The following is a 26,385-nucleotide window of genomic DNA, read 5'->3' on the forward strand; positions in this document are numbered from 1 at the left end:
GGAGCTAACGGCCACTGCTTGGAGCAATTGCTTGAAATAGCTCAAGGGAGGGGAAAAAAAAAGTGTAGGCCAGCTTTTTCCTAACAACAAGTTTCTGAAACGCATCATTCTGTACAGAATGATTAAAACTACATACTCTATGATAAGAACAATTCAAGTTATTCAGCAAAATTCTTCCTGTGTTACAGCCACACTCAATGGGTGAGCAAAGCAGGCAAGTCACAAACATCACACTACGTATAGTCCTTAAAAATACAGAGTAACAGGATGAGGCTCATGCAAAAAAGCACTTTTTATTTTCTTGTTTTCCTTATGAAAGATGCCTGTTACTAAGTAATTACACCTACGCAATCATCAGTGGTCCATGCTGCGAGACCCAAGGGCTCAAGACATGAGTCTGCTCTCAGCCATACTTCATGAAACCAGAAAAAGGCCAGAAATTAAACATCTCCATGAAGTTGGTTCCTTTTCAGGAAAAGTCTGTCTGGCCAATGGTTGGGGCCACAGAAACTAGCGCTGCCCGAGGCCCTGCTATCGGCAGAGGGATGTCAGCCCACAGAGATGATAATCCAGCATTTTCAGAAACACTTGGTTTAAGTTTTCTCTACTGTTATTTAGAGTGATTTGCAGTGACAAAGTAAACACCCATCACATCTAAGCATTGCTGGTTATTAGATGGCTGGGCACAGAAGTGAGGCTTGGTTTTTTTGTTAGTTTAGAGAAGGCTGGAATTCACTAAGGAAAGAAAAAAATGTAATAAAAAAAAAAAAAAAGGAGGAGTGATTTAAGACATATACTGTATCTACTGAAATGTGCCCAGATCCATCTAATGCATTAACTTCTTGAATCCTCAGTGTAGGAATGGGAAAATCCTGCTCTTCACATGTTTGCTTAATGATGACCTCAAGCCTTCTGCCACGAGCCATTCTCAGTGGCTCTACTGGCACCAGCAGCATTGCCATGGCAAGGACTTTTAAATAAGCAGACTAAAATTCTGCTCATTCCAAGCATACAAAAAGCAAGGAGAACTCCATTAAGAACTGTCACTTGATTGCAGACACCTCACTTCAGTCAAGTATTTTGTTACAATACGAAGACTCCTGCTCTGCACGGCAATTAAATGCAACTTCTCATTTCCCTTTTAAGCTTGACCCTTGCCATCTTCTAACGGGCTATCTTAATTAATATTCCTCCTGCCTCTATTCAGTGTAGCTTTGGACACTGTAGGTCACTGCAGGGTCCATGTCTGTCTCCAGCAGTCACAGCTGCCCCATCATGATTGTGGCCCTTTCTACCAGACCTTCACCAAGTCTCCAGTGCCACTACAGAAGCTATGCTGTACCACCAAGCTTCGGGTCTCAGATTTCCCCCCCACATCTATCTACCTGCTATTGTTTAGGTAAGGGTGTAAAACTGATGAAAGACCAACCATAACATCCACACGTAAGTGAAATCCTGCAGAAGACTAAATCATGGTCTGCAGATCAGCTCACAATCTTGATAATGAACCATTATCACTTCAAAGCTGCTACGTGACTGATAACATATTTCAGGCTCTTTAGAAAGAGTTCTTCTGAAACCTCCTCTCCTTGATTACATATACGTGAGTCTTTACATCAGTTTTATGCAGCTAAACATCTTAAAGATTGAAGTGCTTTAAGAGAATCATCTTAAAGCAGAGCTGCTTCTCTTGTAGCACCCTTTTCAAACACGTTTCTCCTCTTTGCCTTTGTGGTCTTAGTGAGCTCCTCTTACATCTCCGTCTGCGCTCGCAGCCCAAGCGTGCTGAAGAGACTAAGACATTGCATGCAGTCAGTGTTAACCCTGCTCAGAAGATATGTATGTGTGCCTGAAATACACAATGTAAGGCACGTTTGTTGGATATATACTGGTATTCCTATATGGGGGAATGCACACAACTGTTGAAAATCTGTCATATGACTGCTTGAAATATTGCTTAAAACAGCACCTTAACACAAATGTCACAAACAACTTGCAACCCTTGAAAGCTCTTGCAGATATACAGATAACAGAGAACTCTGGTGGCCAAAGATTTAAAATTCTCATTTCGGGAGTTTTAAGAACTTATTTCTAACATTAGAACTGGTATACAAACTCCTTTTCCCTGAAAGAGAGAACACTGATAATCTTTGCAAGAAAAGTTAATTTTAAAATGAAACACAGGAAAGTAGCTGTTTTTCTCAGCAGGGACTGGAAAGTAGAGACTAGGATGTGGTACAAAAGGAGGTGCAAAAAGGTATCATTAGCCAAGTGCATGAGCTTGTATTCTACTTCTAAAACTTACTTGGTTTGTGGCCTAAGCAAATCACTTTCATCTCCTGCATTTCCTTATAATATAATATCAATTCTATTTGTAGGTAAAATGAGCCCTGGATCTTCTGGCAAAGATCTGCAAGCCTGTACTTTGCCTCAACAAACAGCTTGGATCACAACTCTATTCCATTCCCTTCCCAAAACTCCCTTCTCCTCACCTACTATCTCACAGAATCACAGAATCATTCAGGTTGGAAAAGACCCTTGGGATCATCGAGTCCAACCATCAGCCCTACTCTACAAGTTCTCCCCTACACCACGTCCCCCAACATCTCATCCAAATGACCCTTAAAGACATCCAGGGATGGTGACTCCACCCCCTCCCTGGGCAGCCTATTCCACTGTCTGACCACTCTTTCTGTGAAAAATCTTTTCCTAATGTCCAGTCTGAACCTCCCCTGTTGCAGTTTAAATGAGAATCCCCTCACGATATGTAGGAGACTGGTCCTCAGTCTCCATGGAGTGTCAGCGCTCCTCAGCAGGCAGCTCCAAGATGGTAAAATACAGGAGAAAACCAAGAAGCAACCCCCTGGGGAAGCAGGAGGACCTGAGAACACACCAGCCCTACCAGGGTCCCACCAAAGCTCTTCTCACCCAGCTGCTTCTCTCTTGCAGCAGTGTTTCAGCCCAGGAGCAGCGGCTCAGCTGAAGGCGTACCTACTCCCCAAACACCTCCACAAAAAGGCACCACTGGACAAGAATGCTGCCTATCCAAAACCAACATAATGTATTTCATCCCATTTTGGATGCTTTGAAGTCCACTTTCAGATAGCAGCCATGCAAGGTAGGATTAGAGTCATATTGGAGACTAACAAGACCTTTCAGGCAATCTCATTTATCCTCCTGTGCAGGGCATGGTTCTGGGGGGGAGGCTGGATCAGTTACAGAGCACACACAGCACTCACACTCAGCCCAGTCAGCCTGGAGAGTATTTTATGACGGAGTTATAAACGCCTGAAAACCAGCTTTTATAAATGAAAATGCTGACACAGTCTTCAGTGCAGTGACAGTGATGTCATTAGTTTAAACTGAACTTGCCTTGTCAGCCCAAGAGCGCTTAAACGTCTAAAAACCTCATGAAAACACACAATTTGTGATGAAACACTTTTGAACAGTTTTACAAATTATGTATTAAATTTAACTCACTTCAGAAAATCCTGGAGAAATGCAAACTCAAAAAAAATGAAGGAATAAAAAAAAAGGTAGCAGCATTTTAAAAAAATATTTTATTATTTTTAATTAATTTTTTATTTTTGGCAAAGGGAAGACTGAGCACTTTCAGACACCTCTTACTTCAAAAGGAACAAGAACGCTCACCATCTCTCAAAACTTAGCTGGCACACACGTCTAATACTTTTCTCACTCTGCTAGCAAGTTTTTGGGGGCAGTTTTCTTAACCTTCAAAAGTAACAGTTCAGTTTCTCATTACACAGAGCTTTGCAGCAAAGAAATTCAAGACATTTTAAAGGCTCAGAAGATTATTAAAGAAAATGAGAAGATTTACTTAGCTGCTATTTTACATTATCATACGTCAGAACAGCCCTAGCTAACTTGGTCCCAACATGACATTTCTTTTAAATTAACATGCTATAACTGTGCTAGCACGAAGTTGTAGGGACTGGAGTATTACACTACTAAGTGGAGATGATTTTAAAATCCTATAGCAAATGCTAGCTTCCCTTTTTAACAGTTCCATCAACAAGAGCCTGGGTGTCTCCACTACCAATCCCCATGTCAATACAGTGTTACTTTAATGACAGTGACCTTGTGTGGCTCTTTGAGCATCTTCTTCACCTTTTTTGAGACATTTTTCTAAGCCACTGTCCTTGCTTTCATCATTTAACACATCACTCAAACCACTTCAATAAAACAGCGATCATGTTGAAGAGAGGTCTCAGAGGACCAGATGACATACCAATTAACAAAGCACACAGAACCAAATTGTTTTTTGTACATCTGGTTCAGAAGACATTCATGGAAAGTAGAGAGAGGAAAAAAAAAAAAAGTTGAGAAGGTTTAGAAGAGGAGAGTAAATGCAAATGAAAGGAATTTTCCTAATGTTGGCTAATATAATGTGAAATTCATCCTTCAAATAAAATTTATAACTAGAGAGGTTACCTACTAATAATCCTAAACTAAATTCCAGGTATCTTGGTCTACATGGTAAATCATCAGATTGCTGCTGCACACCAAAATACATTTTTAATTCAGCCAAGGAACTAGTAAATGCTTGCTCTGTAGGACTTCTGCAGTTCTATCACTCTATTCCACTGTGAATCAGGAAGAACACCATAGTCAAGCCTTAATGTAACACAATCTCATTTTAGCCCTTTGTTGGCTAGATTCATTTACAGAGCATATGAGTACGTTCTGTAGCTCTCCCAAAACTGTGAGGGCTCTCCAGCATTCACAAACCATTAAAATCTGCAGTAAAACAAATTAAAAGAACTGCATCCCCTGTGACACGTTAAAGTATGTCATTATTGTAATTCAGAGTTAGCTTCAGTCAGACTCTGGAAAAGATTTACAAGATCTGAATGCAATGATTCAGCATTAAGTATTTTCATTTTGGTTAAAACTGATTTGACAAGGAATTTATTGTTTAAAAACATAGCAATAGTCTCAGTTAACTTTCAAGCTATAAAATGTGAAAAATTGTCTAGATGTGGTGGGCCGGCACCCAGACTACTTAACTTCTATCTAATCTGCTAAAAGCAACAGTTGCACTTCACCAAAAGACATATTCGACTTCACCTTAATGATACTATATTATAAAAGGGAAGGGAAGGGAAGGGAAGGGAAGGGAAGGGAAGGGAAGGGAAGGGAAGGGAAGGGAAGGGAAGGGAAGGGAAGGGAAGGGAAGGGAAGGGAAGGGAAGGGAAGGGAAGGGAAGGGAAGGGAAGGGAAGGGAAGGGAAGGGAAGGGAAGGGAAGGGAAGGGAAGGGAAGGGAAGGGAAGGGAAGGGAAGGGAAGGGAAGGGAAGGGAAGGGAAGGGAAGGGAAGGGAAGGGAAGGGAAGGGAAGGGAAGGGAAGGGAAGGGAAGGGAAGGGCACCTATATTTTTCGGTTAATTGTATCATGCCTTTGTCAGGCTGTGCAAGAAAGATGATGCAAGTCATTGACGGTTTGAATGAACTCTTCTTATAGGAAGAAACAACTGCTCCAAACGGGGGAAAGCTCTTCCATGGGACTGTCCTCGAGTTGAAGAAGTCTCCTGAAAGCTTAGTGCTTGAGCTGTCAAGGCTACAAGGGTTTCCAACCATAGTTCACTTGTTTGTGGCCAGCCCACACCCGTGCGAAGAAGGCTACGCGAACATACCCTTCTGTCAGCACCAGACCAGAGCTACTTGTCCCTTCTCCCAGACCAGACCAAGCCAGATCTGACTTTACTGGTCAAGATGCGATCATAACACAGGCATTTCTACTCAGCTTTCACACTCTAGGTTACCTTTCCTATAAACAATCATCCGTTTTTATAAAGTAATTGAAATTCATGTTCCTTAAAACATCTGATGAACCCTAAGCTGAAAAACCCTACCTTTTTCCTGAATCAAAACTGACCTTATTCTGGCTAAACCCTCAGAAAGCATGGGTTCTCCTGAATGACTGCATTTACGACCACCTTCTCTTTGAACTGCTTCAATTTTGATAAGACTTCCTCCTGCTTGAAACTACGTTTGTGAGAAATCCTTCTCAAAGCCCTTGCGAACACTTAAATACAAACACTTTATTTAATCACACAGGGAGAGACTCAGACCATCGTGCAAATATTTCTGCAAAGATTCTGCAAGGCCATTAACCAGCAAAAACCTTAAATCTACACAACGCTATTTTAACCCTAATAATAGCCCACTCTGTCCTGGCCTGTGAAGACGCAATACAGAAACACCGTCATCTTCAATCCCAGAGATGTTGAAAGGATGCAGAGCGATCCATGTACCAGGCTCTAATTCTAACTCTCACACAGAGTTTTATTAGAGGGTTTAAGACATGGTTTGTACAGATGTGCTTTGTATCTAACCAAATTGAACGCAGTGAGAACAAACCCATTCTAAATACAGCCAAGAAATTTAGCAATAGTTAAATCCATGCAGATATAAAAGAGTATACAAAGACTACATTAAAATAGTTTGATGTTAGATTTCATTTGATTCTTGCAATGTGCACATGAAAATGATAGATATTCGCATACCTCCATGAAGGAAATCCCTAGACTCCAAACGTCCGAATGAATTCCGTACTGTTCTCCTGAAATCCGCTCAGGCTGCAAAGAGACAGAAAAAAACATCTTCTTGAGCCTAGCAAACAAACATACATACTTATTCCACAAAAGCTAGCCCAGGGCAAACAAATCAACTGAGAAAACACAAAGAAGCTTAAAGCTCACCAGCTAACCTGGCAGAGAGCAAATCCACTCTTCAAACATGACTTATTTTATATTTATTATTTTTCCTCTTCTGCAAGAGCAAAGAACTCAGTTATGCTCAGGTTTGTGGCCATGCATTGCTATACACCTTGTAAAGTTGGCCTTGGCATTTGTGCTTGGGCTGTTATATCCAACAAAAAAAGCCAGCGGCTTGCACAAGCACAGCAGAGTGCAAGGTCAAGTTGTGAGAGTCCAATGGTATCTACAGCTACTGCCAAGCCCAGGCACAGCAGCAAGGTACGCTAGGAAAAGACTCCTCATGTTGAGTCAAGGAGTTGGGGAGTAACTGTGGTTTAAAAAGCAAAGTTATTGAAGCCAAAAGAATCAATGAAGTCACATGCCAGCAATTTTATTTTATATACTTTTTAATTTCATTTTTGACCTATAGAAAAAAAGACTTCACTCAAAACTATTAATAGCAAGTTTAATGCCTCATGAAATAGAATGCTGTAAAATATAACTGCTAGTTTTTACTTGAAAGCTACAATTTAAGCATTTCCAAGGTCAAGTACAGCATGAAATGTAACAATAAAAGGCTCCATGAGACTTCTCTCCCCACTGTGCTGTTAATGCACCTGTCTAGCCCAACCACCTACGAAGCACTGGCTGTATTTTTAGTCTTTAATAATCCAGAGACCTTTTTTAGAAAACAAACTCCCAAATTAGTGCCAGTCCAATGTGTTTTCGGATGTTTACTCTGCACTGCTAATCCCAGGTCAAGAGCTTTTATCGCAGCATGAATGTTAAGTAAAAAACACAGTGCTGCCCACATTATCTTTAAGGATAGCTTTCCACAACTGCCATAACCTAAAAAAAACACCCCAGAATGTAACTGGAACAAAATCTTTTTGACTGAGCCTCATTTTTTTTTGCTGAACAGCAAACCAAAAATCTCATTTGTGTTTTTTTTTTTTTTTCTTTTTGAAGTTCATTAAGGCAAGTCTTCATTAAGTATAGTTAGCCTAGGTCAGCATATCTTAGAAATGTTTGCGATAGCATCATATAGGGATACGATTTTTAAGCATCATCTTATACTGACAATGATCCTCATAAAGATGCAGATATGTAGCCAAAAATATACACCGACATAATCACCTGCTTTTATAACATAAGGTGGTATTTGCTATCCCAGCCAAGCATGTTTTGTCACCGGCAGACACCGCACTTGTGGCAAGATGATAAAACCCGTGGATCTTTTCAGTGTAGATGAGACCCTGGCCCTTCCCGAGCCACCAAATCAGATGCATAATTCACACTGAGTAATAGCAAATTGTTTATTCTCCCGTTATAACAGCTCAAGTTTTAAACAGCAACTTACACTTAGAAATCATATATTCACAGGAGATAGTGGCAAGTGAATCATTTGCACATTTAAACAGAAAGTCTAGTCACATGAGTATGGAAAAGATGGTGAAAGTAAGAATAACACATGCATAAAGTGTGCCACACGGAGATCATCCTAAAGATACACAGACCAAAAATATTTTCTCTTAGAAATTTCTACAACTGGCTACTTTTTTCATTCAAAATTTTTTTCTGTATAAAGTGGTGATAAAATGATTTTACAGAGAACATAATTTTGTTGGAAATTTTAATTTTTCAATCAAAAAGGTTTTTTGGTTGTTGATTTTAAACAGAAATCTCAATTTTTTTAATGGTTTCAAATTTACTCACAGTGTGGCAAGTAGGCAGACAAACCAAAGCTTATGACCTTCATTATTTTTTGATGACTAGACTATAAATTTGATGACGACAAATGACTCATTCAGCAAGCAAAACAAATTTTAACACAAGAAATCTGATCAAATACGTTTTAGCTTAAACTTCTCTTTTTCAATTAACAGATGAATGCATCACATTCATCCATAAACAATAAGAAAGAAAAGTAATTTATTTAATGTACACCTGGGAAAGAGAACAGTGATCTTGATTCGTACACTAAAAGCATAATACAATTTAATTCTCAGACCTGCTTAAGACCACTCTAACAGTAACAGCTGAGTTGGAAAAGTTGATTAATTTGAAGTTGTTTATTTGTTTGAATCGCTATATTCCAGTTCTTTTAGAAAATGGAGGCATAGAAATCAGTAAGCTTACGAGCGAAAGTATAACACATTAGACCAGATTTTTTTCCCCTCTTTTCTTTTTTTAAAAAAGATTTTTTCTGCACATAATATTCAGATGACACAGGACAGCCCAAGTATTTCTAGGATGGTGACATGAGTGTTTCAGAAGCCACATAATGAGTACACCTTGACTAGAAAAGCACTTAGCAAATAAATGGACACCCTGGTCTGCTTTCTTCTTACAAGAAAGTAAGAAAAAATACCTGAAAGCGATTAAAGGTCATGGATTTCTCTCTCCTCTTTTGAGAGGTTTGAAAAATACAAGTATCAACCACTTTGTATTGTTTGCACTTTTTTTCTTTTGAACAAGCTGAACATTTATTTTTTCCTCATTAATATTATGACATAAGTAGTTTGTTAAAAGAATTTTAATGGCCAAAAATAAAAGACAACAGTTAATATACCACTCTAAACTGAAGCATTTAAGTTTTCACATCTGTTAAATGGAGAACTAAAATTATTCAAATTGATCTGATGGAAGATGCACGCTAACTTTTGTAGTTTACTTTCAGACTGGCTCTCGTCACCACATTAACCTCAATGACACAAACACCACGCGCCAGCTGTCTGGTCAGCTAGAGCCACTAAACTCAAACCTCACATCCTAGCTAACAGCAGCAGTGTTCCTCCAAATGATACATCTTCAGCAAAGTGTCACTTTGATCTAGAAATGATAGAAATTTATGCTTCCAACGTACAGAAACAGGACAAAAGTAGTCTCATTATAACAAGCATTCTGACCAAAATTTATATAGAAAAGTGAAACATACTGATGACTTGATATGAACGGTATGAAAATTATACAACATGTAATTTAATGCCCTGAAATTCTTAGTCCAACTGTTTTAGCTTCAAATTTCCATGGCAGCTTCACATGGGACGTTGAGGTATCAAGAAGGCCATGGGACACCTGCACAGGTTTAACTGCTTTGCTAAACTGCAGGCTTGGAGCAGCTGTTCCCAAACTGTGGACAGTATCAGACTGTCAGTGGTCTGCTATGAGCTATCAGCGACAAACTGGTTTTTTTTAACATTGAACTGGCTCTCTTCTTTGTTCCCAGTTGTTACAATGCAATAAAGGCAACTAAAAATACATAAAAGAAACACTTTTCCAGTATTACTCTTCCCTATCTGCAAGAAGTGCAGCTGTGACAGAGCTGGTAGGTGAGCACGGATAGGAAGGGAGTGGGTCTGCGAGACAGTAAAAGGAGTTGCTTCGTGGCATGCACAATTAAGACATAGCTTATGCCAGGGATAGGGAGAGATGAAGTTTGAGAATTGATTTAGAATGTATCAGGCATTACACAGAACAAGACTGTGAACAAATACTTCTATTTAAATGTTATTCCTGCATAAATCCACTTACCGCCATATAAGCATTTGTTCCAACATACGTCTTGGCTATAGAATTCACCAGCTATCAGACAAAACAGTCTGTTAGAACAATATAAAGATAATGTGGAAATAAAATGGGCAATTATTCCTCATTTAACCTACAATCATCATTCCTATAAATCAACTAAAAATTATGTAAAAGGGAACAAATTTATCTGCAAAGGCATTAAAAATGATTAAATCTCTCTTTTGTTCGGAATGAGAGTTCCAATTTAAACAAGCACTGCATTACAGTTTATGGCAGATAACCTTAAACAATTCTGTTAAACAGGATGCTTATCGCTTTAGTACCCCAAACTAGTCTGATATAAAAAGTCAATTTGAAGTAGGATTGAACACACTCATTTTTCAGTCAGCTGGCTCAAGATGTGAATAAAGCCACATTCATCACTTGAATGCAATGAGCACTAAATACGCTGGAGGGACAACAGACTCTGACAACTTATAATACAAGGCTGACCTTCTCTTTGGTCCTCATGTTTGGCTGAGAGTAAAGGTGCTGAAATTCAAATCAACATCACAGCAAGCTCATGGGTCACTATCAGAGAAGTTCTCCAGGGAGGCCCAAAATGGAAATTAATTAAAATTTGTGCTGCACATTGTAAAAGCCCACCACTATTGTTGCTCCCAATATTAATTTTTATTGTGGGCCAGTTGGGCTCCCCAGACACGTCTCTCGTTCTGCCCTCCCTTTTGTCTGGCCAAAACGCTTTCATATCAAAGCTGCATATCAATGAAGTTTGCTATTCGTAAGTAGTAATTACAATATCAGCAGTTTTTACTGTCATTAAACAATGAACAATCATATTCAGATGAAGAAAAGTCGCCCAGAGATTAAAAATGAATAGGGCTGTCCCAGCAGAGGGGAGCTTGCAGTGGGGCTGTTTGTCTGGCAGCCAGGTGATTCTGACATTAGAAAGAGAGCGGGCAGATATCTAAAGGGGGAATTACCTGAGTGCTAACCCCAAAGTCACACAGCTTCACCTGGCCTCGCGTGTTCACCAACATATTAGACGGCTTCACATCTGTTGAGGGAACAAAACGGGATTTAATCTCTATTATCCTAGATAAGCATCGTATATACAGAGTTGGTTATGAATATCAGCACGATGGATTTTAATAGGAAATGTTTCAAAGATATATTTCAAATGCAACCACTGGTTTGTAACAGTCAGTAGCACAGACGATATTATATCTGTACCTCTCAAATACTAATAATCCGTGTTATTAAATCTGCAGGTAACACCGATCTGGGAGGGACAGCAAATGCAGTGAAGGATAGGACCTAGAATTCAAAGTGATCTTGAGAAACTGGAAAATCAGACTGAAAAAAACAAGATGAAATTCGATAGGGACAAGTAGAAGTACTACATTTAGATAGGGATTAATCAACTGCATAAATATAGGATTAAACAACTGCCTGGAGTGTAGACCGGAGCAGGTCGGCAAAAAAAGATCTGCAGATTACGGCATGAAGTGGAGATGACAGAGAGGAAACAAACTGTCACTGGACAATTTAGGAACAAGCCAAAAGCAACGGTGCAAATGGCGAAGCCTGTTTTAGTATCAAGGGATAGCTGGGCTGACCTTTCAAGGCCCATCCCAGCCCTGTGACTTTGTACTCTAACGCTGCAATTAACGCTGCCTCCCTCTTCTCTAACAGCCCTCACTTAATTCCATGTAGAGACAAGAGCAGAATTGAATATTCTATAAAAATTACAAAGTGTCCCATCCAAACACCTGCATATAGGACCACAGACAAAACACAAACGCATGAGCACATTCAAGCCTCCTTCTGCCCCAGGAGCAGCTTTGCTCTTGCGCACACCGTTATTCAAAGCTACTGGCTTCCACCTCCGTGGCTTCTACTGCATAAAAACGGCTCTGATCTCATGGTTTCAGAGCTTTTACAGAGGTTAACTACCAGCAATATCTTAAAATGATTACTAATCCTGCTCCAGCAAATAAAATATCAATGTACATCGCAAAGCCAGACTGTCAGTGCAAAGTTCTTAATGCTGATCCCCTCTGATGTCAAAAGAAGTTGGTACGCTTCTGCTGCATACTGTAAAAGCGATGTGTGAATAAACTACCGAACATTCAGCCCGACTGTAGTGCAGGAAACATTGAGCATCTTTTCTGTTCCAGGGATGCCAGTCGGAAAGCATAATGTACGCATTATGGCCTGGCTTAAACTTGGGAAGATTAGCGCACAGTGGCTTTGCCTAATCACTGCTTTCTTCTGTCAAAATGGATTAAAAGCAGTAGCTTGTATCTCTGCCTTCTTTAAAAGTGAACACTAGTTGGGTGCAGATGGATGAAACCCAACTAGAAAAGAACCTAATTTTGTTTATCATTAAGTTTGCCTTTGTTTAGCAGATGTTTTCTGGTACCACAGTAGCTTGCTTAATTTGTCTCTGTAATGTAGAAATGTATAACCTCAATTAACAAGCTGATTAAATGCCTTCCTATATCTGAGCTAAAAATCCAGTTTAAAAAGGGGAGCATTCAATATTACATTATATTGCTTAAGTGTATCTGTACATTTTAAGTTAGGGATCAATAGTGCTGGTATGTTTTGCAATTTCCCCCTAAAGCTAAACAAAAAATCAGCCACGAGTCTCTCCATCATGTTACAGCATCAACAGACTCAGTCTGCATATCCCAATCTCCATTTCATCTTTCGGAATTCAATCCATGAGCTGCATCTTGGATGGATTTTTACCTATTCCCCCGCCTCGAGTGATGAGACAAAACACTGCTACAGAGCAATCCACGCAGCCACAAAATTTCTCATATGCTTCCCAACAACATTTTAGGAATCTGTTTTCTAACTAAAACTTCAGGGAGCCTCAGATCTTTGCTTATGGCAACCCGCTAAGCGGCACGCTCCTCTCTGGTGTTGAGTGACTGCTAAATCTATCAAGACATGCCGAGTACATCAGCAGGCTCTGTCCTGAATCCCGAGAAGAACAGCAAGTTGCACAGTAATCCCATTTAACCTTCTTTCTAAAAATATGGCAGCCAATAGAGCTACCTCGTTACTAGGCTCGAGCTGAATTGTAATGAACTAAACAGCAGATGCAATTACACACAGAGAATAGACTGACATTCTGCACCACGAATCCAGCAGTTGACAGTACTAACACCTTTAAAAGAAAACTGCAGTATAAGAAGAGGTTTTTGCTTTTAACTGTAAAGGACGTAACAAAAATAATTAATAACCAAATGGACAAGAGAAACATTTTGGTGCAGTACAGCTGGAAATAGGTTTGTAGGATCAGGACCGGATCAACAGCATTGTTTTTTAAGAAAACAAAAATCCTTTCACTGTGAGCGAAGGGGCTGGGAGGGTAGAAGGAAGCTCTAAGCGAGAGGCACTACGACCTCATGGAAAGTCATGATGAGGCAATGTGCACGTAGCCAGATTTTCTTTCTATAAGGACTCAACCATGTACATGTCACAAGCTCAGAGGAAGAGGCAGGGTGGTCTCCAAACACAGCCCACAGGTCCTTGTTCCCTTAACACAACCATGTCACATTTGTCCCATCCCACCAGGAAGAGCTCCCACCGAGGAAGAGCCAAGGCTCTATCCAGCCACCACCTTGTGTCACTGGGGATCTGCAGATCCCATCTCCCCTTCCCTGCTACCATGTGGGATGTGACAGTAAGTCCGTATAACTTAAAAAAAAATAAATCTGTCATTCATTAGGCATTGCTTGATCCCAAAATCCTTCCACAAACAGAACTAAAAAAAAAAAAAATCCTAAAAGAAAAAAAAGCAATTGGCAATCAGCCCATCAGGGAAGTCTATTCAGGCTGGGGACTCTACTGAGCAAGCTGCAAACAAACAAGCACTGCTAAGAACAACTACTGTCTGTCCTGGCAGCAGAATTAAATAGCACTGCAAATCAGGGATTTAAGCAAATATTTGCTATGAATTCCAATGGTCGCATTGGTTTCCTCAAGAAAAAAAGGAAGTGACAACCCTAGACGAAAATGTCACTTCACAAGATATCTCATATTGAAAGTGGGGAGAAAAATCACCCAATCAGTAAATTAGCCTTTTTGTTTCATCAACCACTTCAGTTAATGGGTTAAACATTTTTTGGTTTTGGAAAACAAATGTGCATAAATAATGTTCTGCACCATCTGCTTGTGATTAATATTACTGTTTAGAAGTGAAAGAATTTAAACAAGAGCCAAAAGGGGTCATTATGCTCCCATTACCAGTGCTTGCTTAATACAAATGATTTCTATGAAGCATCATTATAGAGGATGAACAAGTCCGTTTTATGATATATCTGCCCAAGTCGTTTCACCTCTCTGCAAATAAATGGGACCTCCAAGCTCTTACTTACCAGTAAACAGAACTGTCAGAGGTTCAGCTTTTTGAACACCAAACAATTCAGTCATCTGGTTTTATTGAAAAGCAAACAGATTAATGATTGTGGGGAAAAAAAACCCCAGATTTTTAAAAGCTGTCTCTTGACTTTTTCTGTCACTTAAAAATATAAAACTGCAACACTCCAGGTTCAAGGGAGATGAGATACAAAAGCACAATTTTAGCGGCAGACAGCTCACAGAACATTATTGTTAAAGTGAAGCTGCTGGAAGAATGAAAATATATTCTTGCCATAACGACCTCGTCAGCATGCTTTTTGCAGAGGCCAGGATTATTTTTTTTTAAATAAGCCTAAGTGGTCCATGAGCGTGCATGTATGTGTTCAGCTATACATATATATACACGTAAGTATGCATATGTATACACGCACGTGCCCTAGTATTTTTGTGTTTCATTATATGTGGCACTAACATTGATTATTTCTCACTAAGCTAAAAAGAGGAGGGGGAAAAGTCAAGTATGCTGCTCTAGACACCTTTGGTGAAGTCCTCAGCAAACTATCACTGCAGAGAAGATGGGAACGCTCATCGTCCGTATTGCACTAGTGCCTGTCCCTACCAACCAGCACTCCTCTGCTCCAGCAGCTTATGTCAAAACAAAGAGGATCTGAATATCCTTCTACAGGAATATCCCAGGGCAAAAAAGAGATGGTCCGAGTGAGGCACAAACCTCCTTTCTGCCACAGAGCGTCACGCAACCAAACAGGCAGTCCAGGAAGATCTCCAGATCAGCAACTCTGCCCAACCTCGCACATCACAAACCAGAAAACACTTCCAAAACTCTGACACAAATTTAAAACCTAGTCAGAAACCAAAGCGCCCAAACCATGCAATATATACTGGTCCCCAGTACACACACAGTCACGCGTACAAATACAGATCAGTACAATTAAACACAAGCGGGTAACATTTATTTCATACATTTCTTTTAATAAGGAGGTGTGAACAGAGAAAAACATACCAGATAAGATGCATACGGTCTATACTTATTCTTGAACTTAACAGATTTTGGTTTGTCTTTATACAAACTTTGACTTTGTACATGATTAGACTTGTTTAATTGCTAATTCTTTTTTAAATCTAAGTTAATTTCTCATTACCCTTCCATTTCTACTTCTTATCCTCTGGGGAAAAGAGCACACTTATCATTGGGACATTCTCACATCTTCCAAAGAAGTGGTGTAGGTGTTAATCTTATGTTTATGTTTGATGTGGGTGTGATGACTATGACTACAGCTTTGGGTTTATTAATATGCACGGCTATCACCTCATTAGTTGCAAGGTTTGTTTTGAAGTTAAGCTGTAATATTTGCTGAAATGTCTGATCTGGAATAAAAGACTTGCTCATTGTTTGTTTCCTTTGCTTTAATCCATGCTCTAGTCACAAATTGTCATTTGCTGCACTGCCTTACACAGCTTCTTCATGATGATTGCTTCTCCACCTTCGTTATCACCACGGTGAAAATTCTTGACTTCTTAGCCTATGCGAGCTTCCTCCTTGGTCTGCTTTACATGTGACAGCAAGGAAGTCAGGGTTAAACTTTCTTTTGTTTACCTCTGATGCATTTAAAACCAGGAGACAGCTGAAGGAGATTACTTTGAGAAATAGGCATCTTCCTTGCATGGTATTACTCTGTACCCATTTTTAAGTACACACGTGTTCTGTATCTTAAAAATGGGTACACAGTAACACTGAAAACCAACCGTTGAGGAAAACCTGCTGGGTGCTGGAATGCTACTTATCCCCTCCATGGAGCATTTTGCAGTGCTGTTTCTCACCTTGGTCAATCCAGCAACAGACCAAGGCCAGAAAAATCTGAAGTGTGATGAAAAATCAGTTTCTGCGCTTTTCTTTAGACCATAGCAAGGACCATACATAATGCATCAAAAACTCAGAGCTGCTCTTCAATCAAGGCAATGAAACCATGCAGAAGGGGAGATTGTGTTTTACTGGCAACGCAAAAATCAGACCCAGGTTCTAAATTCACAGCAGGACCAGAATAAAACATTACAGTTATAGTATTTATGCCTGGCCACAATGCTCTCTCCAAATCATATGCAGTAGGTGGCCAGGATCTTTAACGAAAAAATTAAAAATGAATAATAATTTCAAATCTGATTTTTTCTTTTTGGGTGTTATAAAACCACGGCAAAGACCATGTAGCCTATTCTGAGTGATACCCAGCCACGGATGTTCCAGCTCCCTTTTCTATTTATTCTGACAATTGCTGGGGCAGCTCTGGCATCTAGACTGTTCATCCTCTTGCTGCAAGTGGATGGAGCTGATAAGTCTCCGCATCTGGCAACATTCAGGCTAGTAGGTGAAATGTTTAAACCATCATCCAAAATGAAGCCTCCTTGGTAACCCATGTCTGTGTCAAGTTGGTCATGGACTGTGGGTTATTTCTGTTCTTTTAATCCAGTGACAGCCGAGGGTCAAATACACCAGCAGCCTTAGCATTTCACTCACTCTCTTATCAGGGGTAACAAAGCCAGGTCCTTACTTGATCTCTACTCACTCTTCTGGCCACAGCCCTCTTTCTCCCACCCAGGAGAGAGCCTGTGATCCCATGGCAGAGCGATCTCCCAGGAGGGAGATGCCACGAGACTGAGGAGGAATCGAAGCCGACGTCCTGTTGCACAGCTGCTCGCTGCGCTGTTATACAAAGGCAGGATCAATCTCCTCCTCCTCCTCTCCACAGAAGTCCAAGGACAGTCAGGGCCTCGGCTCCAAGGAGGTGCAGGACCTCAATACATGCTGGTAATTAGTGTTTCCTATTAGCTTGTTCTCCCCACTCAGTGCACAGATTTCTGGATGACTCTCCGGAGGCGCCCGACCCCTCACACTGATCACTCCAGGACGCTGCTCCCCACCTTGCCAGAGCCTCACACCTACTCTCAGCCACCCCAGAAGAAATGGTCTTACCTATTTGGTTTGCAACTTAAAATTTTCTGTGTCTCTGTCTACTTTACACTCTCTTTCAATCACAAATGATGTCGGTTACTGCACGCTCCAACTGTGCACACGGGCTGAGTGAGCAGATGGGTTAAATTAAACAGTATTGTTAGCAACATTAGGAACCAGAGCAGTTACTTTCAGACACTTTAGAAACATTATAAATGTAATGAGTTTCTCTTTTTTTTTTTTTTTTTTTTTTTTTTGGGTGGTGGTGTAGGGGGAAAGACTTCTTTGTTCTTTAAACCGCATTTTCTACTGTTTCCAGAACTGACATTGTTTCTGAAAGTTCTAGTATATCTGAATTAACTTACCACAATAGATAAATTTTTAACAAAATGTAACAACGTTAAAAAACAAGAAATAAATGAGAAGTGTAAAAAAAATACAGATTAGTTTCAGGAAGGAGAATAAACAGCAAAACCCAAAAATGGCTTATGTCCAAGCAGGTTTAAAGTTTCTTTAATTATTCATAACCATATTAGAGGACAATGGGCCACAATTTTAGAGATCTGAGACTCTAGCAGTGTTTGTGGCTGTCACGTGAGATTTCTGAAGTACACAAGAAAATTCATTAACTATCTTCTATTTTCAATACTAGTCAAACATCTGATTTTCCTTGCTGATTTTTCCATTGGGCACCTGTTTGTAACCCCAAGCATCTAAAACTCTATAAAATTCATTTCTCTCTTTAGTGTTTTTCTTTGTAGGGTAGGAGGGAAGGCATTAAAAGAGAACAGCAGTAAAAATATTTTATCAGAAAATCTGCAAGGCTAATGAGTAAGATTCATTCTGCATTACTCCAACTGGAATCAAACCAGATGTTAGTATGGTCTACTGTCTCCACAGAAAGTGTTGTTAAAATAAAATAATATGGTATTTCATTGGAAAACAGAAAACATCTGTTACTCACCTCTGTGTAAAATCTTTAGACTCCATAAATAGGTAAGGCCTTTCACAACCTGAATTTAAAAGAAAAAGCAACATCACATATTAAAGATTCCTGGTAAGAAACACTGCACATCTCAAGAGTCATTAAAGGCATGAGCTCTAATGGAGAACAGAGCCAGGACCACGAAAAGGACCACGAAAAGGGGAGACCAAGCATCCCTTCCAAGGGACTGAAGGACCCAGACTGCTGCAAACCTGCTGTAGACTACACGGCAACAGGTTCTTTAAGAATACATGAATAAGCTTCTTCCTAGGATCTCTAAATTGAAGTTAGTTGAGCTTATACTGAATCCCTTTAGGCATTTCAGCGTATTTTTAATTCATCTACCTTTGCTGGGGTGTTAAAAATCATGAAAGAAAGTGCGTAATGATTTGTCTCCTTGCAACAAACACAACCCAGTGAAATTAAAGGCCAGAAAATACCAAAATCTCTACTAGCCTCTTACACTTCATCCTCCCTTTCCCTTTCTTTTGCTTTGGTGTGTCTGTATTTTTTCCTCCTTTACTTCCCATGCTTTTACTTAATGCAAACACTGAACATTTTTTCTTAAACTGTATAAATTGTCTTATTCTTCATATTACTCATCCTGGACCAAACACAAATCTTACTGTATCCCATAGCCCCAGAAAATATAATTGAGAACCCTAAAAGGTAAGAACTGGGGCAGACTTTGGCCTGCTATTACAGAATTTGCTCCTGCCACTACCTAAACTATTAAAACCAAACTCAAAAACCTGTTAACTTCAGTACTACACTGGAGTGCCTTCTTTATGAGTTATGTTTTAATGAAAATTTGTAGGACGTGCATTTGTAGTACGAATGCAGGTGTATTTCCCAAAACAACAACCCATGACACTTCTTACACAGAACATGTTGGTTCTGAAAGAACCATATGTACAAGATCATCACTGGATCCAACTGCCAACCTATTTATTTTCTATATACAACATAATTATAATAGCCCCAAATTAAACAAGCCATTCAGCAACCTCCCTAAGAGAGCAGTTGGGTGTTACAAGCTATCCTTCTCTGCAGGTGTTGTTTTTGTAAAGTAATTAAACCTCAATACTTCTTGCATTTTTAATATTGTCATTTTCCCCCTAAATTTACTACTTTTACAAGCCCAGAGAACTAACAGGGTTCAACAAACATATTTCTACTACTGCTTACTTTTTACCCAAACCATCCCTGCTGTCTCAGCCAGCTTTTTTTAATAGAGCAAATCTTTTTTATAAAGTTTCCATCTACAAGATGACATTTCATTCATTTTCCTGAGACACGCTCTTTGTGCGTCTCCAGAACAATAAAGCATTTCCGACGTTCGTAAAGTTGTATGAATTTTTCAGACAAAACAATTACATTCTTTTCATTGTCCGAGCAGACTGAAATGAAATTACTTCTGTTACAGTGATCAAGCAGAAGTGCTAAAAATATTATACAGTATGAAAGCAGATAGCATAGTAATTATCAGCCTTCCTATTGGATTAGAAACTCTTTTTAAAATTTATTCTGTAACCAAAAACAATGTCAGTGGAATCCGAATCTCTTTTGTAAAGCAAATAATGATTCCAGATCCTCAGTAAATTGCTCTAGGTGGCAATTCCTCAGTGTTAAACTCGCACTCCATACCCAACTATCTCATGGCCTCAGATGGTAATTACCTGTAACAAAAGGCCTTAGTCAAAAACTCTGCATGCCCAGTGGTGTGGCCTTGTTCACGTTAGCCTTTCAAAAGGCAGACCAGGGGAATTCTACTTACACAGCATTTTGACATAAGGATGGGAAAAAAAAAAAGTATTGATGCAAAAATAAATAAAGAGGGTGCAACATTCCAGGCTTACTCCAATGGTGAAAGTGATTTTGAGAATAGTAAGCTGATTTGATTAGTAAAGATATATTTAGACTATTTAAAATCTTTAAAACCATTATAAAATTATTTAATCTGTTTTAAAGCATGTATTCATAGAAAAAAGGAAATATTTCCTACAGAAAAAAAACATCAGCAGCTGTGAGTTATTAAACATCTTTATTATGGAGCATGTGCTGAATAAGCAGTTATAGGAGACAAGATATTAAACAAACTCTCACATTCAGATTCTCTCAGTGTACAAAAGAATGCAAAGAGTTTTTCCCTTTATCCTCAGCTGCAAATATATGCACAGAACCCCCCCCCCAACGGACTAATCTGGGGTAAAGTACCATTACTCACTTACCTTACATCGGCCTATTCGGGAAGGACTCTTAAGTATTAAATATTCTAAAACGGTGGTGGAAGAGAGTATCTTTTGATTGAACATCTAGCAGGAATTATTGGTATTCAGTAAAGTAGGTTTTACAACAATGACTTGAAAAAGCCTTGACACAAAAAGTACTTCTACCTGCTGTCAATCACTCACTCTCTTGACAGTTCAAGTGCACATCCTTTCAGGGAGAACTTCAATCAACATTAGCACTCAAAATACAGTGCACAATGTCACTGCTTCAGAAATTGAAGTGAAAATAAATGTGTGAAGTGGCAAGCAAAGGTAGAACAGATTTTACACTGGCAGAACCAAGTAAGTACACATCAGTATGAAAACAGGAGTGACCACAGCATCACTTTGGGGTTCCCAAGATACACTTTTTCTTTGGAAAAACACACCAGTCCTTCACACAAAGAAAGAACACAAGGAAGATCAGAGATTCCCCCTTCTCATTGACACTGTCTCATATAGGCAACCAGGATGAATTTTATGAAGTCAGAGATCCCTCCAGCTTCTTGGGGACCCAAGCCTCAGCAGACTCTACCTCTCTCTCACCACTTTTCCTGCCCCTGGAAAGGCAGTGCTTCTCCCCAAGGCCTGGCAAATGCTTTCCTCCTTTAGAGATTCCTTTTCACTGTCTTGATTTTCAGCATTCTGTCTTTCAGCCTCAAACTTCACCTCCACTCTTTACTCCTCAAAAAAATAATCAAGAGACAGGAGTATCACACTCGGCAGTACACTCCTGCTATTTCAGCTTGAAAGCTGATTGTCCATCACAATTAATGGTGATTGCTTCTTCACTGGGAAATGGGTAACAAGAATGCAAAAGACAGCTACGGTGTATAGACTACATACGTGCTACGTGGCTCTGATATGCAGTCTACTTCTCAGCAGGTAAGGGTTCACATCAGAAGAAATATGGTAGCAGTTGCTAGCATCAGAAAATGTTTGATTGTCTCAGCAGACAAAACTCTCCTCTGGTTCCTGCCAAATCATTAGAAAATCTGACTGGGAGGGGAATGTACGAGAAAGCAAGTACCACTCCTGCCCATCATGCAGTGCATTGCAGGTGCCTGTAAGGATTTACAGTGGTATTTCGAGGAAATGAGTAACAACACAGTCCTATCCTTTTGGCTCCAGAAAGTCAGGGCTGTCAAGAAAGGGATGTCCCTCAGGTAGTTCAGTCCCACCTGCGGAGATCAAAGAGTGCAACGAAATGACCTTGAGTACAATTCTGTGTTTAACTGAGCAAGTGGAGCGCAAGGGCAATGTGCTCCCTTTGCCATGTCGTACGGAGCAGACACAGACCTTGTCCTGGACCAGCTGGAATCTCCTGCGCCTTTCGTGCTCGTTGCTGTGAGCAGGACAATTGTTTTTAAGGGTTGTCAGGCCACAGCTTTTCACAATGATTAAATTTGTATAACAAAAAAGGAAGCAAGAAAACGATCGAGTCAGAGCGAGAAGAATGCTGGGATGCTGCTAAATATCTATACGTGCCTGCATCATTTTCCTCTGGAAACGGTTTCACTTAAAAACTTCTACAAATGTAACAAAGGGGTATTCTAATTAACAGATGTGCAGGTCACACATATTATTAAGCAGCTTCAATAGACTAATGCATTGTACATGTCTCGGGAGAATAAAAGACAAATGACTCTGTGTACATGGTGCAAGGAAGGTAGAAAGAAAACACAGACTGGAAAAAAAAGAAGCTCCAGATTTTGTCTACAAAATCCATCCATGTGAGCTTCAGGTTTTGTTTGACGTTCTCCTCCTCATCAGTACACGAACAGAAATCCTCCAGGCTTTGGGTAGTCTTCCCAAGCTGTTCAGGGTGGGGATTATGGTGCCTATGTACAGCACTGGGCAAAAAGGTGCCCCAACCCACAAAATGGGCTGCTGGGCTCTACTGAAATGTCAGACACAAAGATGCAGGGTAGGCGTTTGTGAAGACTTAAAGGAGCCATTCCTGCTGCCACTGATAAATTGTAGAGAAAACAAAGGCTTTCACTGCCTCCTTCCAACAAGTCTACCATGCCAACTGAGCAAAAAATCAGGAAGCTGCCAGTGCTGGTTCAGCCTCAGCGCACACCTTCTGTTATGAAGAAGCAGGAGAAAGGGGCGAGCTCCTTCTCTGAAGGCACCCGCTCCTTTGTTCACCTCTTTACTGACCCCCTGCACTGCAGTGGGCACAGTACAGGTTGCTAAAGCAGCAAATAAAATAACTAGAAAAAGTTAAGTATCAGCTCACTGTCCATGTCAGGGAGTCATGCTCACTAACTAACAGATTTGTAAAGAGATGACCCTGCAGGTGAACAAAAAATATATATATCAAGACATAAAAGATGGGGCTGAAGCACCACCGCTATGGATAAGTGAAAAATTGGAAGAGAACATCTGCAGAATAGCAAGCCAGGTGGGCTGGGGAGGATGGGGGAGAGGAGAGACAAAAGCAAGTAAAGAAATTATAAGATAAGTTAGTGTGGATGCATGAAGTACACAACATGAAGTGAGATAAGGAAAAGGAGAAGGAATAAGCATCTGAAGAAATGCTTGAAGGCCCATCTCAGTATCACTACACTATACACATGCTACTTAGCGTCAGGAATATGAGGACACTGTGAGCAACTTATCATTCATTGCTCCATAGGGAAGAAGAGATGAAACGTTTTTACTCTGAACTAAAGGTGAAAAGCATTCAAATTCCAGAAGAAACTGCTAGGCTATATAATGAGCAGATTTGAAGCTACTTAGAGGAAACAGCATCAGAGAAGGATGTTCATCACCCTGGGCAGGCCACACAAATTAAGAGAAAGTAGAGCTGTGAATTACAATGAACAGAGACTAAATAGCTGCCTGTGTTGGATTAAAGGATTTAAATTGTCAGCTTGATGTATAATGAATGTGAAAACCCAGCACTTAATTAAATGGCACATGATAGAATAACTTTGTTATGCTTTAAACTGCTTAAGTTATCAAAGTATTCCTTCTATTTAGCAATTGTTTAGCAGTATCTCTCTCCCTTGTGAGATCCACTAAGACGCTGGTCATTTACCCTGTGTTCAGCTGTGGCAAAATATGGGATTTTCTTTTTCTTCCCCCCCTTTTTTTTTGTTCTGTAATTTGAGTTTTCAATCATGGCTAGTGAATTTCTAGCAACGCAGTCACTGAATGCTGCAGAGACACAATGATGGGCTACCAGGTGCTCTAAGGATCCCACTGTCAACACCCTGCCACCAAACTGAGCAGACATTGGGGACCGATAGTTCTTCCCAGATCACAGAGCGTCTCCCTGCTCATCACCCCTAAAACGACTATTAGCTCTTCAACCGTGACTGCTCACGCGTGAAGGGTCCCAGCACAGGAGTGAGCGAGCAGCCCGTCCCCAGGCAGCCTTTGTCAGGCCTGGCTTGGGCCAAATAAAAACTTCAGCCTCCTCCTGATCTGCCTTAAGGAGTACATCTGCCACAGGGGAAGACAGAAAATGTGTTCTGCCTTCTGCCATTGCATTTTGATAACAGGAACGGATAATTTTTCAACCTGGGAAGCAAATCTAGTTGAGTTACTTGGTACAGAATGAGGGTAGTTAGAATGGAAGTTACACAGGAGAATCAGCAGAAGCAGCAGATGAGGGATCACCATAAGGACTAGGACAGGGCTTCTGAATCACTTTTTAAGGGAATCATATAGCACGGAAGGACTTAAAGGCTAAATAAAGGTGATTAAAAGGACTGCTCCATCCAACAAGGGCTGATAAAGAAACATGATCACACAGTTCTCCAGCAAATTCATCTTTTTTTTTCTTATCTGATTCAATTTATTACATCCCTTTACATTTCTTGAGCCTCCAGCAACTCATGTGTTGGTCATTCAAAAGGAAGGTTTCCTTAACCCTGGTGTCCTTGGGCACACTGGATGGTTAGGAAGAGCACCAGATAGGGGATACACAGACACAATGAGGGCACGGATCCTGGAGATGACTCAGTGTCCCAAAGGGCCATGTGCACACTCAAATCAGAGATGTGTTACATGCACAGCCAAAAATTGAAAGACAAAAAGAAAAAAGTACTTACAGCTACTGCTATTCTTCCAAGTACATGTTCTGGAATTTTTCTATAAACATCCAAAGAACCCCCTGCAGGGACAAACAAAACGTGCTTAGGTAATACAAAATGAAATACTGCCCCAGATATGAAGTCACAAGGGTTTTCTAGGCCTTGGTTATTAATAAAAACACCATCAATGATATAACAATAACTGTGTCAGAAATAACTGACCCTAAAAATCTACCAAACTCTGAATAAACACATGAAGCAGTACTCAGGTCTCTCTTCACCCATGTTACTTATTTTTGCTTGCAGCTTTAATACTAAAACTCCTTTTAGAAAGCCTTCCAGTCACAGGACAGAATATTGAAATTGGAGATCTCAAAACCACCAGGCTTGGTGTAACTTCTCAGGAGTAAGAAAGTCATCCCAAAAAGCACCAGTTGACTTCAAAGCCCAAAGCATCCTACCCCTCGTCCCCAAACCTGGTGCTAACATTACGTGGTATCTGATACGGTGCTGGGATAAATGCTTAAAGCTGTTTCCTCCTGATGATCAAACCAGGGAAAGTTTGGTTGAGCATTGCAGTCTGTGTCCACACTCATGTCTGAAAATGAAAGACAAGGAGCTCCTGGGCAAGCAGATGAGTTTTGCCAGTGAACTCCAGTAAGGGACAAAACTTACTGTCTGGCATAACTCTGTCCAGCCAGCATCGTACATTCATGGGGAAAGGAGAAACCAAAATCCCCCTAATCCCCAAGGGACTGGGAAGAACTGTTTCCCTTACCTTCCACAAAGGAGATTCATGATCAACCCAATGTTCAAAATGTCCCTGGGTGAAATACAAATTCTTGGGCAAGAAAGTAAATTGAAAATTGAGAATTAAAAATATCCAAGTAGAATGGCAAAAAAAAAAAAAAAAAAAGGACAAGCAAATTACAGGCAGAGTATATTACACTTAGCTTGCAAGAACACGCTGTCTTATTCCAGGCTTGAGGTTCTCAGAAGTGCTCAGCACTGATCTAACTCTACTCTCAGTGTAGTATATGGATTTTACTCATGACACCACCGGGAAAAGAGTTAGGCCAATACTCAGCAATTAAGAAAACTATGCCTTGTACTTTGCTTATGGTTCAGTTTTTAAAAGTAAAAGCCATTCATTCTGAAATGCTGCAATCCAAAGAAGTCACAAGGCCTTTATTCCAGTCTTCAGTCTTAATTATACAACAGTTCTTATTTATACTTCTTATACTTATTTATACTTCTTATTCTAATGATTGGGGTTTTGTGGTGGTGGTTGTTGGCTTTTTCCCCCTCATTTTCCTCATCGCCTCTGCAACAGTATGTTTGTCTTCATAAATGTTGCTCTGATTCCAGGTCATTGATACTACTGTTCGTTCATTAAGTTTAATCTTTCAACCTATATTGTCCACTTTACCTGTGGATTATAATGAACCTCAGTTTTAAAAGTAAATGTAAGTATTATTTAATAGAAATAAGAGG

General features: G+C 40.0%; 1 protein-coding gene across 9 annotated transcripts in view; it reads right to left on the minus strand.

Annotated features, from left to right (window-relative positions):
* MAP2K5 (mitogen-activated protein kinase kinase 5) overlaps positions 1–26,385 on the minus strand; it is a 141,132-nt gene that overhangs the window by 59,290 nt on the left and 55,457 nt on the right. For all 9 annotated transcript variants that reach the window (XM_074837042.1, XM_074837046.1, XM_074837041.1 and 6 more), the window contains 5 exons: positions 24,910–24,971; positions 18,555–18,603; positions 11,232–11,305; positions 10,252–10,302; positions 6,526–6,597 (listed from right to left, as the gene is read on the minus strand). In XM_074837042.1, coding sequence (XP_074693143.1) covers positions 6,526–6,597; positions 10,252–10,302; positions 11,232–11,305; positions 18,555–18,603; positions 24,910–24,971 — 308 coding nt within the window. The remainder of the gene's footprint in view (positions 1–6,525; positions 6,598–10,251; positions 10,303–11,231; positions 11,306–18,554; positions 18,604–24,909; positions 24,972–26,385) is intronic.

Source organism: Strix aluco, chromosome 12 (assembly GCF_031877795.1).
Source record: "Strix aluco isolate bStrAlu1 chromosome 12, bStrAlu1.hap1, whole genome shotgun sequence".
Lineage (NCBI taxonomy): Eukaryota > Metazoa > Chordata > Aves > Strigiformes > Strigidae > Strix > Strix aluco.